Source organism: Neomonachus schauinslandi, chromosome 1 (genome assembly GCF_002201575.2).
Source record: "Neomonachus schauinslandi chromosome 1, ASM220157v2, whole genome shotgun sequence".
Taxonomy (NCBI): Eukaryota; Metazoa; Chordata; class Mammalia; order Carnivora; family Phocidae; genus Neomonachus; species Neomonachus schauinslandi.
In genome coordinates, this window is record NC_058403.1 from 75,474,029 (window position 1) to 75,497,570 (window position 23,542).

The 23,542-nt window shown below is 38.7% G+C and overlaps 1 protein-coding gene across 1 annotated transcript; it reads left to right on the forward strand.

Moving 5' to 3' along the window:
* Positions 1–217: 217 nt before the first annotated feature.
* On the forward strand, positions 218–16,416 carry CLDN1 (claudin 1). Its single transcript, XM_021692477.1, has 4 exons — positions 218–655; positions 9,270–9,434; positions 11,646–11,730; positions 13,674–16,416. Exons 1-4 carry the CDS (start codon positions 433–435, stop codon positions 13,834–13,836), a joined length of 636 nt encoding a protein of 211 aa, XP_021548152.1. The 5' UTR covers positions 218–432; the 3' UTR covers positions 13,837–16,416.
* Positions 16,417–23,542: the final 7,126 nt, after the last annotated feature.

Genomic DNA, 23,542 nt, shown 5'->3' on the forward strand with positions numbered 1-23,542 from the left:
GGAGCACTGTGCAGATCTGATCCTCCCCAGGGAGTCCCCACACCTCAGGCGGGACCTTCCTGCCTAGGACTCTGCCATCGCGGGCTCCCGCGCTCCCCGCCGCTTTCCCAGCGAGCCGCTCTGAAACCGCCAGGGGGCGCTGCGCGGCGGCCGGCGGGCCGGGGGCGGAGCTGCTTTAAATCGCGGCGCCCAGAGGGTTGGCGTCTCAGTCCCGGAGCCTGGGAGAAGCACAGCTTCTCGCGTGCCGACTCCAGCGCCGACCCAGACGGGACCCAGACCCAAAGCTTCTTCGGTGGCAGCTCAGGGAGCAGGGCTCTCCGCAGTAACTTCCTCCGCGCGGCTCCGTCACTCCGGAGAGTCCCCGGTGCGCACCTGCCAACTCCGCCTTCTGCACCTGCCACCCCTGAACCAGCGCGGGCGCCCGAGCGAGCCATGGCCAACGCGGGGCTGCAGCTCTTAGGCTTCATCCTGGCCTTCCTGGGCTGGATCGGCTGCATTGCCAGCACGGCACTGCCCCAGTGGAAGATTTACTCCTACGCGGGGGACAACATCGTGACGGCCCAGGCCATTTACGAGGGGCTGTGGATGTCCTGCGTGTCGCAGAGCACCGGGCAGATTCAGTGCAAAGTCTTCGACTCCTTGCTGAATCTGAGCAGTGAGTGCCTTCCCCACCCCCACGGTCGTGAACCTGAGACCCCAGCCCCCCACCAGGGGCTCCGCTTTGGGCTAGTGGCTACCAATTGATTCTGTGGTATAATTACGTGGTTGTGAAACTTCAGTTGATCAAATCTTCTGATCATGTGCTTTGTCGTGAGGAAGGGAGAGAACTGTGGTTTGGGAAAAGAGAAGCCCTGGCCTCAGCTCTGGTTTTTCCTCTCACTCGCCGGGTGACACTTTTCCTCTAGGTGTGGTTTCATCTTAAATTCCCATGACAGTGAGGTGGAGATTGAGTGGGTGAAGGCCAGCCTCCAACTTGAGCACTTAGGCTTGTCCTGGATATTGTAAGATTCTGTATAAATTGAAGAGTGGTGGGGTTTGGACAAGAAAACAGTATGCTTTGAAAAGTTTGGAGCCTGTCAGCTTTTCCAGATTCTTTAATTAATAGGGAATCCTAAAGTTTTAGGTAAATTGGGGAGGGGGGTAAAATCTATCTTTACTCTGAGTTTTCATAGTAAAATCACATTTCTACATGGAAAGTCCCAACCTAGTGTCTACTACTCACACTTGAGTTTGAATCTTTTGATTTTTTTGATTTTTAAAATCCAGTAAGTATGGGGAAGCTCCTTTGCATCTTCTTCCATGACTCCTTCAAGAAGCCTCTTGAGATTCCCCTGAAGGGTTTAGCTTTCAAGCCTGCAGAGGAGGCATATTGTGTAGTGTTATTTTGGAAAGTGAAGTTTGGTGGCAGGTGGAAAGGGGTGGCAAGAAAGAAAAGTTCTAAGTAAGCTCCCCTCATAATATGAAGGAGAATGAAGGCACTGGAGAAAATGCAGCAGAGGAGACAATTGCTGAAGGCAGAGCTCAGTCAGGGAGGAGGATAGTGAGAGAAATGGTGGGTCTTCTCCAAGCTTCCATCTTCCTTAAAGGAGTGTCTGTGTAACGGATGTCCGTTCGTCTGTCAAGTTGAAAAGAATTATGTGGAGAGTGATATTTCTAAGGATTATAGGGAGAAGGACGATAGGATGGCCTTTTTACTTTTGTTTATTTATTTATTTTTAGGTAAAACGTTATGAGTACCTTTTTAGAAACTCATTAAATTCCCACTTACTTAGGTCATAATAATTCATGGCTGGAGTACCTTCCTTGAGATACTGTGTTAGTTGCCCTACACATTTGACTCTCATGCCCTCAAACTAACTTGAAGAAAAGCTTACTTAGTCTTTGCCAGGATAAACAAGGCTGACCACCAGCCCACCTTGTGTGCTGAGGGTGAGCCATGTTGCCGTTGCTCAAGCTTCCATCAATTGCCCTGTCCACCTCCAGCCTGTGGTTTTGTCAAAAACCATACATCTTAGAGTTATTAAATCTGTTCTGAATCTGTTTAAACAGCTTGCACACCTGTGGGATTTGGTTCGTCAGTGTGCATGGTGGTTTGAGTGTTGTCACTTCAACTTTTCAAAGCGCCTGTATTAGGATCTTTTATACCAAATATAAGAAGTGTATTAAGTACACCCCTTTATATAATCATTGAATCTCCCCATGAAAAGACAAATGTGTGTAAGGAAATGGTGTCAGGCATTTTGGGTATCATGTCGAGGACTTGGCAGATGGAGAAGGTTTTAAGGGAAATTCCAGAGAGGTCTCTGATTCTTCTGATCAAAACAGTTCATTTTCAATATGCTTAAATAGGTTTCTTTTACTTCTTTAGGTGACCAAATAGAATCCATGACCAAACTGATCCATGTTGCAAATACTCCAGCAGGTCATCACTATACACGATAATGTGTTAAAATGTTTTATTTTGATTTATTCGTGGTTAATATAGCTGTTATAGTTTTTGAAGCTGTAGTAGAAGAACTAAACAATACCCGTTCCCCCATACAGATTTTAGAGATTTCTTCCTGATGATTCTTTTTAACTCCAGATCAGATTCCTCTTTTTATTTTGGTTAAAACCAGGATTTATTCAAGGTGGAGCTGAGGCCTTTCTCTCAAAACTGATTCCCAGAAGAGGGAGCCTTCACTCATAGGTGCTCTCCCAACCTGCCCATGACTCGCTGGAGGCCTTTGAACAGAGCCCAGGGAACCTGTCTCTGTTTCTCTGCCTGGGCAGTGGTCCTCACTCTCCTCTGATGTAGAGACCTGGGGTGGTGATTCATTGGCTGGTTTTGGCGCAGTTTTGTGATGTCTAAAAGAGAACAGAATTTCCTAGATGTAAGTAGCTTTCCTTGTAAAGGGTTGCATACCAGGAAGTGCTTGCTTTTAGCTTATAGCTAAATTATAGCTTGGCTATAAGTTATAGCCAAGCCACTTATAGCTTGGCTAGAAGTTTCCTGAAATTGTATCTTGCTCACTTTGCCAGTGGAGCCCACTTGGCATCTTAGAGTAGAGATACAGAAATTTATCAAGGTTTAAGGCAATGGATGTGTTAAAAGCCCTTGATCCCCTGCTCTAACTAGTGTCAGCTATAAAAAGCACATGACATTTATAAAGGGTTATAGGATGTTTAAACCAATATAGGAAATGAGATACAACGGGGCTTCTTTTAGGTGGTTCTTACAGAACAGTTTATGAAAATGTAACCGAGAAGCTTCCCTTGGGGGGAGGGGTGATGTTACACTGTGTATTATTTCAATTCCATCCCAAGTATGAGATGTTCATTCACACTGATGACCGCTGAGAGTTGGCACATACAAAGGGCAGTGCCAGGTACTGCTGCAGCAGACTTTTTCTGGATTAAACTGTACATCTTGCCTTCTGCTGATCCAATTCTCAAACTTTTGGCAAGCTTGCACCTGTTTTAGGTACTTAGTTAATTGTTTTTTCTTGGTTGATTTTAATAGCTAAAGCTGTCCAAAGATTGGGCTGTACTGGGAGGTTGCATTGTGGGAGGTGCACAAGCAGAGAAGTAAGCATTTTGTAGGAATGTTGTAGGGAAAATCCAAGCACCAGACAAATGGAAGGTTAGGCTAGACTCTCTCTAAGTCTCATCTAACCTTGGGATTCTGTAATTTGTGTATAAGCTCCTCTAGCCTGTTCAGCTTGCTTTGCATGAATCCACATGTGTGTAGGTGTGCTTAATGAGTATTGGTTGTCAGTGAGGTTTCCCAGCACTCTCCCCATGATGTCAGGCTCAATCAAAGAGACAAAGTCACTGACTTGGATTTTAAAGTCTTGAAAGTCTTGGAAGCAAAGGCAGAGAGGAAGGCATCCACTTACACTTCCCCAGACTGCATGATACTGCTACATCCCAAGGGTGTTCAAGGAGCCATTGGTGTTCGAATCTGTTTCATGAATTAGTTCTGACTCTTGGAATGATGGAAGTAGGAAAAAAAAAAAATCCAAGCTTGAGGTCATAAGTTCTCAATTCTAACCCTTGTTTTGCACTAACTGTGTATATTATTGTAAGCCATTTGATTTCTCTGGGCTGAAGAGAAATAAAATAGGGCTTATTTTATGAGCCTTACTTATAAAATAGTGCAGAGTAAGAGGAATGGGGAGATGAACCGACGGTTCATTCATCCACTCAACAAACGTAAGCTGGGCCCTATTCTTGCTCCCAGGGATGCAACTAAGGTAATTTATAAGGTGCCAATGTGGATTCCTTCCAGTGTGAACATTCTCTGTTACTAACTGCCATGATGGAAAACAAAGAAGTGGCATAGTTTAGGTTTCCTTGATTGGAGTGATGAGTAAGTGATAATATAGAAGCATAAATTTAATCATGAGGCAATTTCTCTAAGGAACAAACAAAAAAGAGCAAAACTACTCAGGACATCCTGAAAAGTGGTAAGTCCTGCCTCATCCCAGACCACTTCAGTTACTGAGTGGGGTGGTATATTGAGGTCATACCCAGTGGCCACCAGCTTATGCACCAATAAAATAGAAATCCTAACAATGAGAACTCCTAAGAAACTTTGACCTTGAGTACAAGTGAAAAAGCCAGGGGAGTATAGTTGTGTGACAGTCTGTGATGAGCTCATTTAACTACAGAGAAGAGAACATTTTTGTTCCAGTCACCTGATGGTCAGTTCATTTACTTGTCTAATACTTATTAAGCAACCACTCATGCAAAGGGGTACTACATGAGGATGCAGATTTAATTAAAATCAGCTTTGTTTGATGCATACTATATAGGGTAATAATATAGCAGTATGGCCGGTAAGTACCATAAACAATGTCAGGTATTTGTAGGAGATTCTGCTGTTTGTATAGTGAGACTTTTACAAACCTTTAGAAAAAAAAAAATTGACATACTTGTCTGTGCTTGTCTTCCTACACTGGTGTTGATTAACCCAACTGTAGTAGATCAGTAACTTCTCACTCATCTCTTGTCTTGTAAGTAGAGATCTTTGTAAGTATTTTTTCAAATTATACTTTCAGGTTGGAGGTGGTGAGAACTCCTTAGGGGGTCTTTAATCTCAAGATTATCGGTCTAGCTAAATGTAATTAAAAGACTGCCTCCTCTATCTACTGCTGAATGATGATGGTAAACAATAGTGTAACTTTTTGAATGTTTGCTAACTATTTTCTCCACAGACCACTTTAGTCAGTGATGATAATATTGTAGTGATACCTCCAAATTTAAAGAGCCAGAAAAGGAGCGTATTTGCATTTTGAATTGATCCATTTAGACCAGCTCAGAGTTAATAATTCAAGGCTGTCCTGTATCTCTCTGGTCCAAAATGTTATTTTGTGGCTTTCAAGTGTTTCTCAACTTCTGTACCCTGCTGATCATTATTCCACCAGGAGGAAAACTTTATCTCGGAAGCTCATTCAATGCAGAATTTTAAAATCTTGAAAATAAAAAAAAAAATCAAGTTAAGCAAAAGGTATGATTTGTTCCCTCCTTGTATAAATTTCTGGCAAACTTGAAACTGAGTTTGGCTTTTATATAGCAAAATTTTATTATCTCCAGGCTCACAAGGAGGCATTTCTCAGTAGTATATCAAAGCTTAAGCTAACCACAAGAGAATAAGTATATTTCCCTATCATATTAGTGCAATTTTGAAAAAAAAAATAAAAATATGTGCTAATTTGAATGAATTGAACACAGATTGAATAATCCATGAGGTCTGCCAGGTATGTTCTTAGTGTTTTGGATTGAAAAATATCTGGCCCAAGACATCAATGAGCTCACAATTACATATTTTAGATCTCTGACTTAAAAGGCTTCCATAAGACCTTAATTTGAAGGATTCATCTGGTTCCAGCTTAAAACCAGCATAAACCATTGTTTATGCTACAATTTAGATTCTATCTCCAGGTAAAACCCTCATAATTTGTAACACAACACTTGCTTACTTTGACTTTGTAATCCATTGTTACATATGCCTGACTAGTGAATTTTCATGTTGTTATGATTCTCACACTGTTTATTTTTTAACATCCCCCCACCCCTACTTATCACTATAGTTAAGAATTCGTCCAACTGTCTCCAGTGGAGCAAGATGAGATTTTTGTGTTTGATGCCCATCCAGTATTGTAAAATACAGAGAAATTTTGTAAATCAATGGATGCCAAGATGTAGATGAGAAATATTGCTTTGCAGAATAATGCTCTTGCTTGGGGCACCTGGGTGGCTCTGTCGGTTAAGCGGCTGCCTTCAGCTTCGGTCATGATCCCAGGGTTCTGGAATTGAGCCCCGAACTGGGCTCCTTGCACAGCAGGGAGCCTGCTTCTCCCTCTCCCTGCCGTTCCCCCTGCTTATGCTCTCTTTCTCTCTCTCTGTGACAAATAAATAAATAAAATCTTTAAAAAAATAATGCTCTTGCTTTGTCAGATTTTTAAAAATGAGACATGATCCGCTGCTCTAGATGGCTTATATGATTCCTAAGGATTTTTCCCCCATATCCTCCGTTATTTTTTGTGCATTATGCAAGTAAGTCATGATTCTGTAAAGAAAGAAAAGATAGGGGGTTTTGTTAGTGAACAGAACAAAATATCTGCCTTGTCCCCCTTGGAAGCTTTGTGAAAGAGGTGGAAAGAATAAAATGGGTATGGCATGAATCACGTGTGCTTTCCTAGAGAACTTGAAGGGGAAAAACTCAGAGATGAAAACCATGAATGTTAGATCAGCTCAGGTGAGCCCTGGAGTAGTTTATCTGTGTGTGCTCCCTGCCTGGGTGGTTTTATACAAGTCTGACTCATGAGACTGAGAGGCCTGGTAGACTCCTCGTGAAGAATACCTTGTGATCCAAGTGCTCAGACCTGCTGGGCTGGTGGCCTGCTGTTTTTACGCGAAGTGCAGATCAGAATGATTATTATAGGAGCTGGGTCAGGTTGGGGGCCCTACAACTCAAACAAAGTGGAAAACTTGGAGAAAGATCAGAGATTAATAATAAAGGTGATTAATAGAGGTTGGAAAACTGAGTGTTTATGAGAAAAACAGCAGAAGTGGCTGAGAGATGTGGAAGGCTATATGTATTTGAAGGGTTAGCATAGGAAGAATATTTACTAATTGTGCTCTCTCTACTGAAGGTAAAAATCTTGTCACCCCTGCTTTAAAACCCTACAATGACTTCTGATTACACTTAGAATAAACACCTTACTCTAGCTTGCAAAGCCCTGCAGGATCTAAGCTTTCTGACCACCACGCTAAACACACCTCATTTTGTCATATTCTGTCATCCTCCAGTAGAGTGACCAGCTGTCCCCATTTGTTCAGGATTCAGGTCCTTCTTAGGAGGTAGGACCTGTAGTTTTAAAACCAAGACAGTGCCAGGTAAACAGATGGACAGTCATCCTATCCTCCTGGCATGTGGATTATCTTTGTGATTTTTAGTATTTCTCCTTCCAGCGTTCTTTTGCCTGAAATGCCTTTCTTCTGAGTGGCATTTAGGACCAGATCTGATATTTGTGTTGTGTATAAGAACTTAATTATTTTACTTTTCAATTTCCTGTCATGTAATGATTGTCTTGGCAAAAACTCTTTGTAAATCAGAAGGAAGGACATGCCATAATGGTGGATTCCTTGGTACTTTCCTCTTCTTGCCACAGTATTGTTTGTGATCCAAGCAAGAAGCTTTACACTAATATTATAAGCAGCTTCAGTTCCTGGGAAACCCGCGGCCCATGGAACATGTGTTTTGATTCAGCAATTCTTTACACTGGAATCTTATGAGAAGTGTGTGGGTAGGGTGCATGTGTGCCCCAGGTGTTTACAAGGAGCTGGTTATGGAAGGGGAGTGTCTCCATTTTGCTGTTTACTTAAATCAAGTAAAAATGTATCTTGGCTTCCAAAATATCTCTCAAATACAGTAAAAAAAAAATACTTTTGATTCTTCTTAGAAAGAGGTTATTGTCATTTTAGCAGAGATTGGTTATGGCAAGGATATAAATATTAACAAATTAAAATTGAATGTTTTAGAAATCTCTAGAGTTAGTAATGATTGGTAATGTAAGTTTTCAACCCTGAGCATCATAAGACTGAGCTTAGGTATCAATTTGATAGTGAGATACAGAACCTTTCCATCATGTCAGCCACTTTTAAAGACCATCAAGAAGTAAATTGTTCCAGCTTCCTGGTTAGAGATATCATCATTCACACTTTACATAATAGAAACTTGATCCCAAAGAATAATAAGTAGCTTACCCAAGATAGCATGGTTTGTTACAATGTAAATACTATTTATACATGGAAAAATAATTGTTACATGTAAACACTGTCAATAAGATAATGATCTTTACCTGAAGGAGGAAATAAATCTAGAATTAATCAAACTCATTTACCAGAGTAGTTTCAGCTCATTTTTCTTTAAATCTGTGCCTTTATACCACAATGATAGTGTCATGTTTTTATTCTTTAAGAAACATACTGGCATAATCTCCCGAAGCTGACTATATCGTGATTTAGTACACCAATGACAATAACAGGAAATGAGAAAATTAGTGGAATCTTGAGAAATACTACATTAAATTATTGTCTGCTATTTTACAACATGACAATTTAATAGTTTTGAACACTGGTGATATCTCTGAATATGAAACTACCTTGCTCCAAAGTAACATCTCAAAGGTTATTTTGTTTTGTTCTAAGAAAATGGCATTTATATCCCCCACCCCGAGGCCAGTCACTGGAGATACAAATGTTACTTATCCAGCCGTGATAATCTTTGAGAAATTCATTACTTATCTTCCAAATTCACCTGTTTTTTTCTGCAGCTTGATGACTGGAGTATAAAGCTGTTGACTATTACCAAAGTATATTGTAAGCCATTTTAATTATAAATGGCTTAACATTAAGGATAATACATATGATTGTTATTTCAGAATCAAAATACTCTGTTAGTGAGGATTAAAGATGTATTAGTTCTGCTAAACCTATTCAACCAGATCATTAATTATTTTTCCAGAGGATTTGAAGTTCATATTGAAAACATAAATTGTGAGAGCTGGAGGGCTTCTTACTCATCATGCAGCCAGGCGTTTGTTTCTCTGGAGTGGAAATTGTGTTGGTTACCTGCAGAAACATCATCGGAACTGGGGTCTTATGACTCCTAGTTCATTTTTATCTTTCCCATACATTATTGAAATATACGTGGCCTTCAATCATTCTTCTCTTGTTGGCCTAGGCGTGATTTTTACATGTTCTAAAACATTCTCCACCAGGTACTTTGCAAGCCACCCGCGCTTTGATGGTGATTGGCATCCTGTTGGGACTTATAGCCATCTTTGTGGCCACAATTGGCATGAAGTGTATGAAGTGCTTGGAAGACGATGAGGTGCAGAAGATGCGGATGGCTGTCATTGGGGGAGTGATATTTCTTATTGCAGGTAAGAGAGGCCCTGCTTCCTTCACCTCACTAATCTGTCTCTGGCACGGGTAAAGACCTAGGTTTGAGTTTCCTTAGATTTTGTTGGATTTGTTGCACTTGGGTTGATTTTTTCAGTTCCTTTAAAATCTTGAAGACATAAAAACCTTAAGTCTAATTGACTTTCACATTCTCAAATAGGATCCAAATGGAAATTTGAGATCTGTGTTCATGGTGGGCAGGTCTATTCATTGAGGTTCCAGGTGTCAACTGATTTGCTAGAAGCAGTCTCCCAGGTGAAGAGAGATATTTTTTATTTAGCAAGCATTTGGTAACAATTCTGTAAGATTCAAAAAATTTCTGGAGTGTCTCCATAGACATTATGTGGCAAAGATGGGGAGTTATGACAGAGAACATAAAGAATGTGTGAATCAAACAGGTCTATGGGGAATGGATGGAACTGGGATTCTTGGAGAAAAAAGAGGACAGCATTCCGGACAGACAGATCTGATTCCAAATAAACAGGATGTACTATAGACTTGAAAAGAAAGGCCAAATGGAGTGGAGGTAGAGGTTGGAATGGCAGGAAATTAGGTTAGATGAGTTAAGAAACAGAAAACCTTGATAAAGGAATGAAGTTATGTTTTCCATAGAAAATACATACATGTTTGTTGCTTCATTCAAGTGTTGATTGAGGAGTTACGTATGTGACCTTTGAGAAAATGAGTACCAGGAAAAGACATGGATAGTTCCATTATGAAACCCTATTATAAGGACTACATTAAATAAGGTAGTGTGTATGTGTGCAGATAAAATAGTATGTGTGTGTAAACACATAAAATAATAGACTACTATATACATTATATATAACGTATATACAGTATATGGTATATGCAGTCTATTGTTTTTGAAAATGAGACCAGTGATACAATCTACCATTGGGAAGAGCTAGAATTAGAATTTCTTTTCTCATTTTCTCTTTGGAAAAAGACTTTCTAGGAACCTTTAGCCCAGCATCATATGTGGACTTAACCAATAATGAAGGAAGAGAGTCTGTGGCTTTGCTGGAGATTTGGTTAAAGGGATCAGTCTTTCAGTTTATTCAAATTAGCTCCTGTCAGAAAAAGCACGAATGGCATTTTATTCCCAATAGTTTGATCCCAAAGGCTGTGAATAAACATACTGCATAGCACCCTTCCTTTGCTTGCCTTCTTGTAACTCCTGTAAATGACAGCAGCACCCCCACTTCCGTTTCAGGGACTTCCTAGGGAGTAAGGGTGGCAAGTTCCAGCACATTCTTATGGTGTATCTGAGCAGCCAAAAGCAGTAGTGTTTTCTGTCAAGTATTAGAGGCAATTAGATTGGACCAGTTTTTTTGGGGGGGTGGGGGAGGGAAAGAGGAAGTAGCATGGAAATATTTAATCTGTTTATATTGATGGTTTTGTATAATTACTATACAAAGAGGTTATTTAATTTCCTTGGATAAGAAATATTGAGATATTTTACACTTCTTATAAATGATAGAAGTAATTATGTTGACTAGTTTCTGTGGTATTACTGAAATATGAAATCTGTGGGAAATTGAGAGGTTGCTGTGCAAATTGATCTGGTGGGGCCCCTCACCACATCTCCAGGCAGTACCTCGCATGTCTGGCCAGGGGGGCGGTAGGATGTGGGGGGTCTGGTCCACACTGAGACAGGTCCTGCTCTTCCCTGCTATCTAGTTGTTTACTTCCCTTCTGGTCCTGCAGAAATGTAAATTTTGAATTTTGGTCAAGAAAAATGTAGAAGGGTTTACATCTTTCCTTTTGTAAGTGACTCTGTGTATACTAATAAGGACACTGGTTTTATTAAAAGCAGTTTAGTACACTGATGTGTAACAATATCTTTGAAGGAGCTCTTATTGACATCAACCTGTTGAATTGTTTTGGAAAAAAGCATTATGTGTGCCCGTGACCTTGGACTCTCAGTGAATAAGGTGACGTGAAGAGTATAAACCATGCCCAACTTCAACCTAATATTTTTGTCTGTCTTAATAGAATATTTGGAATAAATCATGTCTGAATCTCTAATCTCCCTAAGTTAAAATTGTCTAAATTGAAACTGACTAAATTAAAAATGTCAACACTATTGATGGGATTTAATTCTTGTAAAATGCTTATAAATTTAATGGGCTGTATATTTATACTTATTGTTCCATAGTGATTAACCATCTTGTTTTGAATTTCTGTAGGTCTGGCTGTTTTAGTTGCCACAGCATGGTATGGCAATAGAATTGTTCAAGAATTTTATGACCCCATGACCCCGGTCAATGCCAGGTAATGCTATTCATGCATAAAACTATTTTATTATTTATTTCTCAAAGAAAATACCCTATTTATCTCCTGCAAAGTTCAGCTAGTGCCATAACTTCTCGGATTTGCTTTGTAGAACTTTGTGAAATTTTAGTCAAACTTGAAAATAATCTGAAAGGCCTGTGACTCATGTTAAAATGAGTTTGATAATTGCTTTAACAGCCTATATTGATGACAAAATGCACTTAAAAGTAGAAAATTCTCAATCTCTGTACTTTCCAGCTGTATACTGGACCTTTTTCCTGGTTCATTTTTTAAATATCAATAAAGATGTTAACATACTTAAAATTTCCTTTTTGAGGTATGTCCCAATACTTCCAACACTTAATTAAGTGATTTTTTTTGTAACAACACACAGTTTATGATTGATTGGAAAAAAATAATACTACTCTAGGGGTTAATGAATATAACTTCATTCCCAATAGTTTAATTTTATTTAAGAAAACATAATTTAACTTATTTATGAAAAAAACAAGTTGAGATGCCACTTTTTTTTTTTTTAAAGATTTTATTTATTTATTTGACAGAGAGAGACACAGCAAGAGAGGGAACACAAGCAGGGGGAGTGGGAGAGGGAGAAGCAGGCTTCCCGCGAAGCAGGGAGCCCAATGCAGGGCTCGATCCCAGGACCCTGGGATCATGACCTGAGCTGAAGGCAGACGCTTAACGACTGAGCCACCCAGGCGCCCCAAGATGCCACTTTTTTATGGAAATTTTATGTTCCATCACAACTATAAAATTGGCTTTGCTAAAGTCATTTTTATTTATATTGTGAGTTGTAGAAATAAAAGAGCTGATTCTGGGCTCTCATGTAACAACACTCTTTGATCAGGGTCAAGGCTCTTTGTCTCACTGTGTTCACATCATTAAAGCCTAACAACTTCATTCAGAGTCAGGACGTTAAGGCATAATTATTGTTTGTTGAGTGCTAGCATGAATGGATGCAGAATCTCCGTGGTCAGAGAGATAAGGTGTGCTTCTCTTCATATAATCACCTGCACTAGGAAAACATATACTGCAGTGATTGTGATCGTGTTGGAGCCTTAGATCTATAAGACTTGCAACGTAGGGACAGAAACTGCAAGAGGACAATAGGCTAATTTTTTACCAGTAAAAATTATCAAGTGAAAGCACTTTATAAATTGCTTGGTACTGTTTATGTGTTATTTACATTGTCTCTCATGATCCTGAAAGCAGTCCAGTGAGGCAGGTGGGACTATCTTGCTTTAAGAGAAGCAGAAATTTAAGGTTGGGAGGTGAAGTTACTAGCCAAGAGTGCAGCAGTAGAGAGTTTGCATCAGGACTCAAGGCTAGGCCTGCTCTGCCCTATTGTCTGCCATCATACACAGAGCCTCTCCCCAGAAGTTTGGCTCCATACACCGAGCTATATCAGCTTAATCTAGAATGGTCCATGGATTGTTTAGAAGTCTTTTTTTTATGAAACCATACATTTCTGATTTCCGTGTACCTAGGATCAACTATTGAAAATTCTAATAGTCTCCATCACTTGCCAGCAATTTTCTTTATAGGATACGGTTGCTACTTGGCAATAGCATAATTGTTAAGTTTTAGCCTGGGAATCATGGTCCAAACCCAGCTTCTAAAATATAGAAACATGCTTCACAAGTCTCCTGCATGTGGTAAAGTCTTTGGAAATATTTGTGTGATTACCCTGGTGTTGCGGGCCATATGGTCTGAGTTACTATTGCAAAGTGTCTACAACTGCAACGTAAACATTCTGGTGTGTCTGTGTTCATGAACCTTAGAGTACTTCCCCCAAGGGATCATAGGGGATTTTTTTCCCAGTGGAAAAAAAATATAATGAATATGATATTGATTTCCTTCCTTAATTATATTACAAAAGTCCCCCATGATTCATTGATGAAACAAATGCGTTGTCTTTTCAGGTATGAATTTGGTCAGGCTCTCTTCACTGGCTGGGCTGCGGCCTCTCTCTGCCTTCTGGGAGGTGCCCTACTTTGCTGCTCCTGTCCCCGAAAAACAACATCTTACCCAACACCACGGCCCTATCCAAAACCTGCACCTTCCAGTGGGAAAGACTACGTGTGACACAGAAGCAAAAGGAGACAACACTGTTGAAACAAATAGAAAATGGACATTGAAATACTGTCATTGACATTAGGACCTTAGACTTTTGACTTTTGGAGTCTGAACTGTGGTATTGCAAAAAACAACAACAACAAACAAATGCAAAAACAACAAAAAAAATATTTTTTTAAAATACGCTTTGCTAAAAATGGCTTAGTCTTATTTTATCTCCTTTCCTCAATAGGGGAGGGAAGCCTTTTCCATTTTTATTACTGCTTCCCACTGAGTAATCATCTCAAATGTGGGGAGAGGGGGCCCCTTAAATATATATATAGATATGTACATATATATATGTTTTTCTATAAAAAGCTAGATAGCAAAAACTCTTATCATTATGTTGGTACCAGTATACTTAAAATATATCTAAAAAAAAGAAAAATATATTTAATTCTATACTGATTAAGAAAGTTTATTTGGTATATTTTCCTCTTCTATATGGACACATGTATAATAGGTGGAATTTCATTTTCCCTCTTTCATGAGCTTTTAGTGTCTTTGACAAAAGACCTAATCTGCTTTATCAAGTATGAACTTTTTCAGTTCTTCACATGTGCCCTTTTCATGTGCTTCTTTGATAGTATTTTGATTATGATCTTATAGCCTGTGCTTTCATCATCCTTTGTGCCTTCTTTTTTAAGAGGCTGAGCTTAAATCTTGAATCTGGTAACACATTTCATATGCCTAAAATAAAATTCCTAGAGTCAGGAAGAATCTCTTACAAATCAGAACTTTGGGAGCATGTCTTTCTGCAAGACCAGATGATATATTCCTGTTAACCTTCCCACACGATTTCTGTACTCTGACCTACAACGCTCTTGTTTGCTTTGAAAATATTTGTCTGATTCAGTTGCTGTATGCTGCTTTCCCAAGTGTTGTAACACAACTGTATTGATTGAATTTTTAAGCTACTTATTCACCCCCTCAAACTATCCTTTTCTCCCTCTCAATTGCATTGTTTTCTCATATGTATATCCCCTCAAACTATCCTTTTCTCCCTCTCAATTGTATTGTTTTCTCATATGTAATTATCATATAGTTTACCTCTTTCTAGAGAAAAAATGGCTCATATATCTGTTTGTCTGAATGAAGTACTAGACTTCCTGTAGTGATACTCTGATGACAGATATTCTCTCTCTAGCTGTAAGCAAGTCACTTAATCTTTCTCCTCTTTTCCCATCTGTCAAAATGAGATAATGATACTTAAGCAGCTGGTAGAGGCAGTGTGAGTATTAATTAGTTGATATTATGCTCATTCTTTGAACATGAACTATGCCTAAGTAGTGTTTTTATTTGTTCAGTTGGCTGTTAAGTCACTGAATCAAACCTATGCACACGTTTTTATATCGGTCAGCACCCTCCTTTCTTCATGGCCCATTTCCTTTCTATGAGCTGTGTCTAAGATGCTTTTGGTTCTCTGTTCCATTTTAACAATTGCTCTTAGTTTTCCGGTCTAAGAAATTGCTACTTCACTTGAGCAAGATGATGTAATGGAAAGGTGTTGGCTTTGGTGTCTGGAGACCTGATTGGAGTCTTGGTGCTATCAATTACTGTGTGAGTTTGGGCAAGGCACTTGGCTGCCCTAGATTTAGTGCCTCATCTGTAAAAAGGTGATTGTAATTCCTGACCTGCCTACCTCACAGGGCTGTTGTGGGGATCCAGTAAGATGGAATACATGTAAATGTGGTTTTATAAGGTAAAAAAAAAGAAATGTATACTGTACTGGGGAAAGAATTAAGGATTTAAATGCATTGGTTTTTGGATTGCTTTTCAAATTCCTGAAAAGAGAGAAATTCTAAGAAATGGGTTTCTTGCCTTAATCTCTCACATGATGGGACACTAAAGTGAAATTCTGCTTACTAAATGAAAAAGATTCTAAGGAAGTCTTCGATTTCTTCAGTCAGGATGGCCTGGTGCTTTTTGTGGCTAGGCTTTTCTCCTTTCAGTAATGCAGACTTGACCTAGGACAAGTTTGCAGATGAAATGGGTAAAACAGAAGTGTAAGCATCAGCAAAGCCAAAGTACGAAAGATTTTTTTGAATTATAATAATTTGCAAGGGTATACAAGGTGAGTTTCTGTTAAGTGATGTTATCAGAGGTGTTGCTATTAGCTGGCAGCTAGCACTGCTCAAATAGGTAGTTTGGGAATAGTAATTCATAGTGAAACCACACTGGGGGAGTTATCCAAAGGACTGTATCATATGAAGTTATGAACCAATAAAGTTTAGTATGTCTCCCAAACCTGAAACTCTATGTTCTTAGAAGGTATAATTCAAAGATCCTTTGCTACATACACAGGGTCTAATAATGTCTGAGTGTAAATGCATGGTGGTTACTGGTTGCTAAACTCTACAGAGAAATTGATAATCCAAAATGGCCAACAGAATTGGTACACCAGAATTTATCCAATTTTGATGTTTTTGTACTCTGCTTCTGTGCCTGAAAACAGACAAATAGATATTTTGGAGTTTTGTAATGGGAATTTGTATAAAGCACTACTCTTTTTCAGTAAATTGTGGTTTTTTTAATAAAAAAAAATCCTTAGCTTGTTTTTCTAATTATTTATTTCAAGATCACCATGCTTGGAAGATGATATGGTTTGGGATAGTGTCTGGCTCACTGTTCCTGCGAAAGCGCTATTGTGCGTCTGGGCCATCCGTCAAGTAGTTGTGTGGCTCTGCCCACTTGAATGTCCTATTTCTCTCAAACGGAGTTTCTTCCTCATCAAGGCTGGTGATAGAGGAGGATGCCAAGAGAAGTTACTTTATTTGCCTCATCCGCAAACAGAGGATATGCTACAAGGAATGACTAAATGGTAAAATAGCCAGCTGGAAAGTACTGTCCAAGTTTAAGGTGGTTGTGTGCCTCAGAAGGTGGAAGAGTGACGGATGGTGGGCTAGAAATCCATTATCGTTTTTGTAATGATTATTATCAAAACTACCTCTGAGGAAAGCAAGTGATGAAACACATTCACTCATTATCTGAAAATATCAATAATTGATAAAGCCTTAATTGTAACCTCCTCCTGGGCAATTTTCATATTAAGGAGATAGGCTTGTCAACAAATGATTGCAGCTGGGTGTGGAATTTCAGACATCAGCAGGTTGGGTGAGAGACTAAGGCCAGTTTGATCTGAACTAATTAAGCAAATCAGAATCCCCACTCTTTCTGCAGAATTTAAATCTCTGGGGGTGGGGTCCAGGCCCATGATGTTTGAGAGGAAATAAAATGCCTAGGTGTTCGTGACAAGAACTCTTAAGGGAAAAGCCTGGATTGTAAATCATACCAAGTAGACATCCACTTCTGTGTAAGCTCATCCTTGTTGGATGCCATTATTCTGCGAACCATGCTGTTTCCACTTTCCTCATGTAGCACTTCCCATGTGGATGTGTGTCCTGGGTTCAGGGAAAACTCCATGCCATTTTTATATTCCCTATCTTTAAGCTTGTAGCTAATCCTAATAAAATCTGGTAGTGAATTCTTTCCCTTCTTGCATGTAGCAGAGGGGAAAGATTTCCCAGTACCCTTCTTTCCCACCCCAGACACGCTGCATGTGCCCCCAGCCTGCCCTAAAATCTCTACAATTAGCTGGTACCATGGAAACTGATAGAAGTCATTACAGATTCTAGGGTGATGTGGAGACAGCTTGTTGAGTCCAAAAATAAACAAAACCATTCTCAATGCTCTGAGCCTCTGCAACCCTCATGGTATTTTGTATACTTGACTTCCATAGACAGGTTTTTCCAACATGGCCAGTATTGGCAATTGGACATGAGATAGGAATTTATTCAATTAATATTTACTGAACGTCTATGATAGGCCCAGTGCCATTAAATGCAGACAAGGCTAAATGATGTAGGAAATTAGTAAAACCCTCATCCTGGGCCTGCACAGGGTGAATGATGTTGAGTGGGAAGAGAACCGAACTTGGAATCTAGCACTGGTTCTGCTGTTGATCAGCCACAATGAACTATGGAGATCTCCAACCATTGTTTTTTAATCTATAAAATGAGGAGCTTGGCCCCATGTGGTGGTTCTTATCCATAACAAAATCAGAATCACCTGTGAAGTTTTGAAACTTCTCAATTCTAGGGCCTTACCCCAGGTCACAGCAATCAGAACCTCTGAGAGGAAGGTCCCAGGTAGTAGCTTCCCAAGAGATTCCAGGATGCATGATCTGGACTATAAACCACTGGGCTATGTCATCCTTTAGGATCAATGATGCACAAAAATTTTTCTGGCTAAACAGATACCCAAGTACTTCATAGATTACATTGTTGTCTAATTACCCTTTCTCTAATGCTATGGTTTTATTTTCTGGCTTTAGGGTTTTGTGTTGTTGTTTGTTTTGGTGAGGAGGGAAGGAGTTAAAGGGAGGTGGTTTTCAGAGACTATTGTCAATGTTTTTAGTAAATAACCTCTTTTCTTATCATTTTCTATAATTTTAAATTACCCCCCTCAAAAGTCATTAATACAAAGTAAATTGTTTTTAAAAACAGCCTTCTATTTAACTAATAATATCTTAAGAACATAAGTGATTATAAAGCAGAGCCTGAGTTATTTTCCTTTGTTATATGAAATTTTCAGGAAAGTCCTTAGCCAAACCATAATCTTGAAACATTTATTTTTAATTAATTAGTGATTTTATTTCATTTCTTTCATCATCTCTATGACACATTGTTTTGATTCTCTTCACCCCCCCCCCCAAAAAAAGAAAAAATGAACACACACACACACACCCCAGTTTGGGAAAGGTAAAATTTGAAAACTGGATAAGTATTTCTTAATTAAGTTGACCTGACCTAAAGCACTTTATTCTCCCAAAGGGGCTTTTTTTTTTTTTAATTTAGCACAAAAATTAATTCCATATAGGTTAAGGACTTGAATGTGAAAACCAAAACTCAAAAAATTTCAGGAGGAAAGAAAACAGGAGAACCGAGGCTTTAACATTAATTACAGAATTTTTTTTATTAAATAAAACAAAAGCAAGCAATTTTCAAAAAAGGATATATACAACTCCATCAAAATGAAGAACTTCTGTTCATCAAGAACATAAAAGGGACATACAAAGACAGTCCATAATTAGGAGGAGTATTCATATCACCACACAGCATATAATAAACAAAAATTTAATACCCAGAATATAAAAAGAACACCAATAAATCAATTTAAAATATGCAACTCAATAGAAAAATAAGCAAAGTTCATAAAAAGGCGTTTCACAAAAGATGAATGATGTAAGGTCATTAAGATATGAAAATATGCCCAACTTCATTAATAACTTTAATAATAAAACCTTATCAATAAAATTAGTGAGATGAAAATTTAGACAATAGGCATAATTTAAGAAGTCTGATAATATAAATGTGAAAGGGGATGTGGATAAATGGTGGTGGGTCTCTCAATTGGTCCAACAAAGTTTGAAATATTGCTATATTATAAATTTAAACATCCAAACTCACATAAAAATGCACTACTGGAGAAACTCTTACATATATACCGGGACACATGAACACAAAAGACCACCATAGTAACTATAACAGCAAGAAAACTAGAATACTTTCAAATGTTCATTGATGAAAGAATAATAAATTGTAGTGCATTCATACGATGGAATATCTTATAGCAGTGAAAATGAATAAAGTACAGCTATACATAGAATAAATTATTTTATTCAATGACTATGTTATTTAGAAATGTAATTTTGAGTGATAAGAAAAAAAAAACAAGTCCCACAGGGACACACTGCGCATAATACCATCTTTATAAAACGCAAACTAAGCAATATACTGCTAAGACATATAGACGTAAGAGATAAAACTATGGAAAAAGAAAAGCATGGGAATGATAAACACAAGATTCAACACAGTGTTACCCATGGTAACAGAAGAAGACAAGTGGTGGGATAGGTGAAGAACTTAGAGGCATATGGATGCTGTTGGCTATGTTCTAGTCCTGGGTTAGGCAGAGGGTTTACAGGTATTCATTATATATAATTATTATTCTTTAAAACTTGCGTATGTTATATATTCTTTTGTTTGTATCCAATAGTATATTAGAAAAGACAATGAAGAAATATGTTATAAAACAAAGAAATGTCAGTAGGCTTTCATTTTATGTCTCATTGGATAGAATGGCGTTCCCCTGGCCACATTCCATAGCAAGTTGGGAAGTTGAGTTGCACCGATAAGCACACTGCTGCCCATCAATATGAGATTTTGCTTGTCTTGTTCGTTATATCACCTCAGCCAACTTACTAATGTGTCTCAGCCTCGGTAATAATTTGTATGTGACTTAACCCACAGAGTTTTAGTAGAAATCAAATGACATTATTTATGTGAATGTCCTTTATAAACCAAAAACACTGAACAAATATAAGGAATTACGGTTCTCAGGAATAATTCTCTTGGTAAAATGAAAGCCATTACCTTGACAATTTCAAGTGCACAGTTGATTGGATAGGGTCTTTTCTCTGATTTCATATATTAACCTACCTCTGTGTCTGCCTTCCAGAATAATATATGGACTCAGAGAGTCCCATATTACAAAATTAAAAAGCCAGGTTACCATTTCAGGCACATTTCCAGATGATATGACTTTAAAAAGTTGATAAAACATAAAATGCTCATATAATAAAAATGTCACTTTACTATTTTACTTCTTCATGAGATGTTGGAAGGGAAGCAATTTTGCTGAAATGTTATCAGTGAAACTATCCTCTCCTCAATTTAGTGCTTACTCTGTGCCAAATCCTGATCCAAACAGAAAGTATAGAGATGAGTAAAACATAGTCTTTGCCTCAGGGCCACCTTTTTTGCAAAAAACCCAGAATGACACCATTCTCAAGGTGGTCTATATGAATGATGTTCCCCTAGAGGTTGTGCACGGATAGCCCAGAAGCCCACACCAAGGACCTCAAAAACAGAAATCATGAGAAAAATAAAAGTAAATCAATGAGGATACAAATCAGGTTGTGAGAAAAACTTTGAATGACCACTAATAATCAGAGAAAGACAATTTCCTATTCTTCAGAGTGGTAAGTCTTAAGACCTAGAAATACCAGTGTTGGCTAAGATATAAAGAAATAGGTTCTCATCCTCATTTACAAGCATAAATTGGTACACAACTAACTATAGAGAACGAATTTCAAAATATCTAAGAACACTGATTGTTTCACTGTGATCCAGCGATGCTAACTTGAGACAGAAATCCTTGAGTAGCAAGGATCATGGTAGTGTGTATGGTAGAGGTGAAACTCTTGAGAGCTAAGGGAAGCCCAGAGGCAGGGAGCAGGTAAGATCCTTATAGAGTCCGAGAAAGCTGCTAGAGAGGGAAGCACCTGACCAAGGCATGGTCAGGAATCTACCAGGTGGACAAAAGAAAGGCAGTCCCAGTGGAGAGCAGGGTATGCAGACGTAAGGGGTTTACAAGTGCGTTGAACGAAATGCAGGAGTTATGCTAAGTGACCCAGAATACTTGAAGTAAAAGTGGAAAAGAAAGTGTAATAGGGGCGCCTGGGTGGCTCAGTCGTTAAGCGTCTGCCTTTGGCTCAGGTCATGATCCCAGGGTCCTGGGATCGAGCCCCGCATCAGGCTCCCTGCTCAACAGAAGCCTGCTTCTCCCTCTCCCTCTCCCCCTGCTTGTGTTCCCTCTCTCACTGTCTCTCTCTGTCAAATAAATAAATAAAATCTTAAAAAAAAAAAAAGAAAGTGTAATAAAGATGAGGCATATGCAAAGATTGAAATTTCAGAAGAAGGAATTTGGGTAAGCGCTTCACTATCTACAAACATTAAATAACTTTTTTTTTTCTGAGAATTAATGGGAAGATATGATACAAGCTTTAGAGTTTAAGAAAATTTTACACTAGACATCTTTTTGTACTAGTCATCTTCAGTGATTTTCTTTAAGGTCCAGTATTCACTCCCCCCTTCTAATAAGAGCACTATGGTTTGTTTCAGAGAAATATCCTACATTACCCTCTGTAAGTATGGTTCAGATGGCCTGTCCTACCACCCAGCAGGATAAGAACACTGGTGTATAAACATTTACAATTTTTTGGATCAGTATATTCCATATTCTTGGCAGAGCTGTAATAATCATGATGAATGTTATTATAGAATATAGAGGAAAAATAGTCAAGACTCCCTTAGACATGCATATCCAATTTTCCATCTCCATTTCATCCCTAGGAAGATTGGTATGTCTGGTGGATTCTTCTTATATTGATTCTTGGTTTTTGTCTTGAAGAAAGATATTTTTTTTTAATTTTTTTTTTTAAGATTTTTTATTTATTTATTTGACAGAGAGAGAGGTAGCGAGAGCAGGAACACAAGCAGGGGGAGTGGGAGAGGGAGAAGCAGGCTTCCTGCCGAGCAGGGAGCCCGATGTGGGACTCGATCCCAGGACCCTGGGATCATGACCTGAGCCGAAGGCAGACGCTTAACGACTGAGCCACCCAGGCGCCCGAAGAAAGATATTTAATCCATTAGTGACCCCTGTCAACTCTACCTTCAAAATTCATCCCAAATTAGACCATTTCTCTCTGTCTGCTACTGTAGTCCAAACCACAATCCTCTCCTATCGAGACCAGTGGGGTAACCTCCCAAATGATACCCTGCTTCCAGTCCTGTGCCCTAGAGTCTATTCTCCAAATAGTAAAAAGATTGATCTTTTGAAAATGTTAAGTTGGCTAATTCTCCTGTCTTTACTCTTCACAATCCTCCAAAATTTCCAACTAATGTAAAATAAAATCTTACACTAGCTATCTTCCCATCCTCGTAACTTACCACTGAACTCCTAAATCATTCTGCTCCAACCTCTGGTCTCCTAGCCAGCCCTATGACACAACAAGCAAGCCTCTTCAATTTATTGTTTTGTTCCCAGTTTCTCTTTTCTCCCGGAAGAATCACAAATATCACCATATCAGAAAAGTCGTGTCTAATCACCTTATATGAAAAAGTGCCCTATCACTCTCTAGTCCCTTGTCCTGCTTCATTTTTTCTAACATGACAAGAATGGCAGAATATTATACTGTATATTTATTCGTGTGTTAGTGTATTGCCTGCCCCTCCCTCTGATTAAATAACTCGATGAAAGCAGGGGATTTATATATTTATATACTTGTTCACCACGATATCACAGATGTCTAGGGCCATAGTGCCTATCCCATAGTAGACCTCAAGTAGTTATTAGTAAATAAATTAATTAAACAAGTGAATAGTGACTATTTTAAGGCAGAGCCTATGAACCAAGTTGGACCAATGAGACTTCATTCTTGTTTTATTCTTTATTATAATTAAGAGGAAAAAAAACTCTCTTTTTCTAGAACTTGCTAGATGAAGAAAGAAAAACCTAGGGCCAAAATAATAATAATAAATAAAGCCCTCTCTATGAGAAAAGCAGCACTGCAGGATGAAGAGGAACAGTGCCTAATAACACAATTCCAGCCCGTAGATGCAGCCTTACCTAAACTTAGCTGTGACTCTGGACTTTTCAGTTATGGGCACTGGTAAATTTCTTATTATCTTAATGCTTTTGACTTAAATTTCTGTCATTTGCTTCTGAAAGAGTCCTGTCTAATATAATCACCAACCTCTTCATATACAAATAGATCAAGGTGTGTGTGTGTGGGGGGGGGGGACGTTCACCAAACTCACAAAATTAATGATGG